At 50.8% G+C, this 6,569-nt stretch overlaps 1 protein-coding gene across 1 annotated transcript; it reads left to right on the top strand.

Annotated features, from left to right (window-relative positions):
• The first annotated feature begins 5,381 nt into the window (after window positions 1–5,381).
• LOC100906122 (homeobox protein BarH-like 1) lies at window positions 5,382–6,256 on the top strand. Its single transcript, XM_029111629.1, has 4 exons — window positions 5,382–5,418; window positions 5,548–5,628; window positions 5,729–5,958; window positions 6,089–6,256. Exons 1-4 carry the CDS (start codon window positions 5,382–5,384, stop codon window positions 6,254–6,256), a joined length of 516 nt encoding a protein of 171 aa, XP_028967462.1.
• The last annotated feature ends 313 nt before the right edge of the window (window positions 6,257–6,569 follow it).

Genomic DNA, 6,569 nt, shown 5'->3' with positions numbered 1-6,569 from the left:
TCTGACGACCCATGAAATACTCCGGATGTGCCGCTGAGCGCGCTAAACCGTGATTCGTTGGATGTATCCGGAGATCCTAAAGAACCAGAGATGCGTCCGAAGAAGTGGTCATGACTTGTCGCTGGATTCCGAGCCGATGTTTGCGTTCTTGAGTCCTTCCGACGGAACTTTTTTGCGTAGATGCCGCATTCACTACTGGGCTCGCGTAATTGATTGTAGGCGTGCCGTCAACAAAAACCGCGGAATCGTCGAAAGATCCAAGAATAACGCACGTCATGATTGACGTAATTCCGATTGACCGAGAAAAACATCTGACCAATAAAGTTGGGAAGCTTTGGATGATTTTTGCAACTCGGCGGTAAGCCATTATCAGTCAGCGGCGTACTGAAAACGGAAAATAGTGAAGAGGGAAGGAGTTCCCGAGCAAACATGTCCACACGGAGGTCCGCAGCGTGAATTCGAAAAAAACTGAATGAGCCGCGAAGAGCTTCGGTGATCTGCGCTTTCCTCGATTCGAAATGTTGTCATCTTATCGAACGAAAGACCCCTTGCTCCTTGCTCCTCTGTCTCGGGCGGCTTCCACCGTTTTCTGTGATTTTCGCAATAGTAATCGGCAAACAAACGACTCAAAACCCGTCGGTCTTGTGCCCGAGCGACAAAGGATCACATTTCGGTGAACATTATGCAAGACGCATTCAAGTGAGATATCAAAAACAGCCAATAAGATAAATGAGAACGATCATAGATTCCAAATCTATTTCCAACTGGGGGAGCGTTGTTCAGAAATTGTCGACTTCATAGCTATCCACCGTAGCTTCCCACGACGGATCTTACAAGGGTGGGCCGCCTGTAGATCTTATCTCAGAGAAGAACAACCCTGTTCTCTTGTTCTATCGTTTATCATCCTGTGAGCAGGTCCGATCGTGTTATTCGAAGTCGTCAGTCGTATTTCAGCGCGCAGTATTTGGCTTGTCCAATTGTGCTTCTGAAGTGGATAGGGAGAAAACTCCGGGGGAAAATGTATCTGACGGCAATATTTCTGATGTACCTACTTGTTTTTGATTCTCAGGATAGATGGATGAATTATGGTCTGGCCGGTGGGATATAGATGCCATGCTCATGAGGGCAGCGTACGTTTTCCTCGACAGAGCCGACGTGCGCACAATCTCGGGGTCAGCTCAGTCCGTCTGTTTATTTAATACGCAACTAGTGCGATGCGAAGTATTAGATCGTGGGATACTCGCCGATTTCGACCGGGGGGTCCTTCAGAATTGAACCAGTGGACGGCGGCGCGAAGCTTATCTCAGTGAAAAAGCTCGTTTGTTGAGTGAAATCGCCCAGACCACACAGCCCGTAATTTCAATGATGCTCAATACATCATGCGGGAGCTGTGTGCGTCTTCACAAATTCTGGAGAGCCCATTATGTCTGAGGTTCGCTGAGTGTCGACGTCTTCCTGAAGGTCAGTTTTGGGGCTTCGCGAATTGGATTCGTGACTTCTCTCGATTCACTTCTGATGTTTATATCCGGTCGACTGGCTCAAGATGGCCGGAAAATACTTCAATTCCTTTCTCGGTCTTTCCTGCGATTTTCGCTCCCCAAGATCCGACCTGGAGAGCGACACTCCCGCAAAATTCCGCGGCATGAAGAGGTCACCTGCTCCAGATTCCAGAGATTCCTCTCTGTGCCTCAGCTCGTGGAAAGTCAGACCTCGACAAAGGTAGCTATCGGAAACTCGAACGCAAATGCTCGGGACTACGATACAGCTTCTTTCGACCTTCTTCGGCCCGTGGACCCTCCAGACGCGGGACATTTCCTCGCGGAGTTGTATCGGTGCCTGCTAGGTGTGAAGGCAGTGGCGGGTTCAAAGTTCCGAGTGTGTTCTCCCCAGCCCTCAATATGCTACCGCGTCTTCATCACCCGGTTAAGGAGAGACTACGTTCCGCCTTTCAACATCATCTAGTATTGGCCCTCATTTCTCGCGAATCAGCGGGATTCGGGTCACCTGACTATGGGAATCGTCGATAAAGACCCTGCTGGATGCAACAACCTCCGCCGGGACTTGCTGCTCTAATAAGGAGCTCTACGCCGGGTGAAGAGAGAATTCGACAATTCTCAGTCAGTCTTGCTCATCTCCAACTCTTATTTTTCGTCGTGAATCATGATCTACTCGTCCTATATCGATATCGTCCAACATTCGCTCCCTTCTACGGCGGATGGTCCGTGGTTGCGATCATCAAGGAACGCTGGAGCTTCCCTAGAGATCGTGCCGATTGAGCGATTGCTCCAGCCCGCTGATGCATCCATGAATATTTTCGATCGCCGGATCCATAGACAGAATCTGTGGAGCCTACGGTATGTCGGCCACTCCATCTAGAGCACCGTCAAGAACTCGACGCATAATTGGTGATGGCTATGCTCACTTTCTGATAATTATTCCCATCAGCTTCGAGCTTTTGTTCTCCTTGCGTGAAAATGCTAGCGTCTCGAGCTGTGACACTCTCGCCGCTTGATAAATTGCTCACTTTTCGCAAACAATTGATGCAGTCACGTGTACCTGGCTAGTTCTTCCGGATGCGCGATTAGACAGCTGCGTCCACCAGGCTGCAGATTTTTCATTGCAATGCTCGGCCCCGCGCGAACTCCGGTACAATCACAGGCGACTACATGCTCTGTGCGACGCAGAACGGAGTATCCCCCTCAGATTTTTCCGGAGATGCACGGAAGTCATTGGCGAAGTCTCGATCGAACCATTAGCGTGATCTCCCGGGCGAAACTGTCAGCAAATTCTCTCGAAATCCCCTACCGCCAATCTGCACCCGTTTGCTGTCCCAACAGTCTTATACGCTGTGGCTGTTGAATGAGTCTATCGATCGTAATCATTAGTATGAGACAAATCGTGGATTATGCTACCGAACTCTTTGAAGCCCTCGCTGCGGGAGCGTAGATGGGAATTGTTCGCGTGGGACGAAGGACCCGTTCGATACGCAGCGATACTGTACCGTTCGTGTTGGTTTGCTGCGTGTATCTTACACACTGCATATGTACAAGAATTGTCTCAGATATGGTGCATTGTATGGACGACATTCCAGCCCTGGAGTTTCTGCCAATAATCAGGAGCAATATTTGACTCGTGGATGACCACGTAATCATTCGCGCGAGGGGTCAAGGCCGACTGAGTTTATCAATGTTGTCACTCGTCAGATGAATAATCAAGAGGAGAAACTACGACGGAATGCACTTCACATGGAAATCCGTAGGCCGTAGATGAACTCATGAATTCGCTCAGCATTCAACTTCCGGATTCAGCCGATGAGCACAGCCTGTCTCGTGATCTTCGATGAATTGGCCTCCCGGGCTCATCGCGAAGATTGGATTCATCACCAATCACGATCCGCGCACCGCTGTCGACAAATACTCAATTGAAGCGCAGTCTGACCCAGGAGTTCTCGAAAAGTTGGACGGATCTCAGAATCTCATTCATGGAAGCCATCCGAATGCCGGCTGGCCGGGAATCGATTCGGGCTTTTCGAACTCGATACGGCCGATGGATATCATCGATATCGCCTCAAGATTATCGAGTTTTGGTGCAATGGAAAGCGAGCTGCGTTCAACTTACTGGCTGCATTCCCGAACGTTGTCAGGGAGTTGAAAACCGCAAACTCACAGCGCTGTCTCGTTCGGCCACGCCCATTTTTGAGAAAACTGATCCAAGTCCTCGAGAGGACTCCGGTCGCGCGCTCATCCGCGGTGATAAACTCAAAAATGTCGAGGGAGAAGAGCACTCAGGGAGCAGATACCGGGGAAGCGCTAGAGGGGGGGGAGAACGGCCCCAGATCGAAAAGTTCGGTTCGTATTCGATCACATGCCGACATCAGAACCGTGCTGATGATTGTATGGCGGCGAATATTAAAAGCCTACTAGTTCGACAAGGTGTACATTCGATAGCGAGACCAGTGGTATTTGATTACGCGAGTGGTATCTCTCGGGTTTGGGTGGTGTTCGACAAGAAGTACTATCAGATAACTTGATAGCGTTGCTTAACGCGTTCATCGAAACGCTGATTTGCATGTGTTCGCGATTCTGTCGTCGGGTGCGCATACTTCCCATGCGAAGCCGTCCGTCTGTCCGTGAATGCCTGAAGAACTGACCACTACCGCCGCCGCCCTTTTCTCACGGCAGTCGCGGCCTCTTTGCACAGATTCCCGCTTGTGTCGAAGACAACGGCTGCCGCGACAGCAGCGATTGACGGACGCAAGGAGCCGGGCGACAATTTGATTAGTGAAAGCGTTGGAACCTATGGCAATCGGTAATCGATCGCGGTCGACATTTCCACATAGTTAAAAACCGTTAATCTTTATTTTCAATTTTTTTCCCTCCGATAGCCGGCCTCCGATGCGATTTGCCGGCTACAAGCGAATGCCTTGGCCGCTGCCGACTCTGATTGTGGTTGTCGTCGCCCAGTTACGTGGCCCATCGCATTCGGCTTGACGTCCATAGCTCGAGATAGATGTACAGCGGAACGGAAAGGAAAAACAAAAGATTGTTGTTTTTTTCGCCAACGTCACGTACCGCCGGTCGGTATCGCGCGTGGTCGTCGCGGCCGCCGGTAGAATCCACGACTTCTTCGGCGCGCATCTTATTTGGGGAACAACCCTTCCGGATACTTGAAAGCACTTTCTTTCCCCGTTTGGAATTACATATACAACAAAGTGGCTCACGCTAACACAATACGAAGCGAGACCGCGATCAGCAAGCACGCGCGGTACACAAATGGCTGTACTGCTCGTTGCTTTGTCCATTCGGTGTGATAAGCGCCTGTTCGGCCCAAGAGATGAGGAGAGATTTCACTCTGAGGGCAGTGTAGGCATCGATCTTGGGTCTTTCGCGCATTCTCATCTCTCTGGCCGATGCGGAGGGATAGGAGTCGCTGGATTCCGCTTCATTAACTCCATTCGGTAGCTCGTAGGCGAGCGTTCAGGCCTGTGACAACTTCGTTTTGAAATTTTTAGATCGAAAAGTGTTTACAGCGGCTCGAGGTGAATGCCGCGAGGGAATGCGAGAGGTAAACATCCACGGGTATCGGGAAGCTGTATTTTGTTGTTCAGATAAAGGAGTTTGTTTGCGGCGTCGGGGATATCTTTTCAGAAACTCGGGGGTATCGCAGCCACCGAGCTGTGAAGGATGTTTGATGGGAGACTTTCGGTGGAGTCTTCGACGACTTCCTTTTCAGAGGCTTGAACGATAGAAATCCTTGGATGGAGCTCTCCGGTTCGGATTAGGGTACGGGAACGGGTCCGCCTCCACCAGGGGCGCGATTAAGATATTTTTCTGAAGGAAGGGGCGATTCGAGTTTTGCACGGGGGCCAGGCGACCGAAATAATGACGAGTCTCCCCAATGACCACATTCCGGAATCGCGTATGAGAAACTTGGCAGCGGCCCGCTTGTTCCCCCCTATGCGCGCCTCTTGCCTCCGCCTGTGTGGGGGATCGCGAAAATCCGAACAATTGGGAGGGATCGATTCCCTCATCTGCTCCGACATTCCAGGGCTCTATTTGTCGTCTGAGAGGAATATTGACGACGTTTCACCAGACAACAAATCGTCAGGCAACCGCGAGGATCAGCTGGGTGAGATAATGAGTCGAAGAAATTCTCCGGAGCGATGAGTCCCTAGCAGGGCGGAGATGAGGGCTAGACTCAAATCGGAATGATATTTCTGGTTTTGCAGAATCGTTGGATCTTTCGGACTCCAACAGATTGTCCCCTTCATTGTTGAGGAAAAACCGAAGGAACCGAACGGTTTTCACGGAGGTTCAGCTGATGGGCTTGGAGCGTCGTTTCGATATGCAAAAGTATCTGTCTACTCCCGATCGCGCCGAGCTCGCGCGCGCCCTGGGCTTGACCCAACTGCAAGTGAAAACTTGGTACCAAAATCGACGGATGAAGTGGAAAAAACAGGTATGTTTCCGCGGGGATGGATTGTCCCTGACGGGACTGGATCACTGGCATTCGGAGAGCCCGGCCCCCCATCGGGAACTTACTGGCCTTATTTGATTCTTATCGAAAACCCAATATATATTCGCTCCAGGTGATGCAGGGCGGTTGTCCGATTCCTCCGACGAGACCGAAAGGTCGTCCCAAGAAAAACTCGATTCCTTCGAGGAGTGACCTCGACCTACCCCCGATGATCATCCACGATCTCTCCCACATCACGGCCACGTTTTCCCGGTCTGCGGGAGGGACTTGTGACGCTTGAACGTGGCTTGTACACAGAAGCTCCATCCGAGACTCTTGAAGTCACGCCGGGAGTCTGACCTCAAACCGAGGGAGCATCAACGGCTGAGATTTGGATCAAGGTCTCAATGAGATAGAGAAAAAATCTTCCTCCTCTGATAGACCCCATCTGAAAGTGCAATAGAATTCGATGCAAATTCTCTAGTCAACGCTTGGCAGAACATTTTGAGTGAAACGTATTCGTGCCTGTGCTCTTCGCCCCGAACCAGAGCAGACGTCACAAGGCAGAGCTAAAAAACTCGCCTGGATATTGAGCAAATGTTGGCTCATCGAAG

Source organism: Galendromus occidentalis, unplaced genomic scaffold, assembly GCF_000255335.2.
Source record: "Galendromus occidentalis unplaced genomic scaffold, Mocc_1.1 scf7180000077453, whole genome shotgun sequence".
Lineage (NCBI taxonomy): Eukaryota > Metazoa > Arthropoda > Arachnida > Mesostigmata > Phytoseiidae > Galendromus > Galendromus occidentalis.
This window is presented reverse-complemented; position numbering and strand designations above follow the sequence as displayed.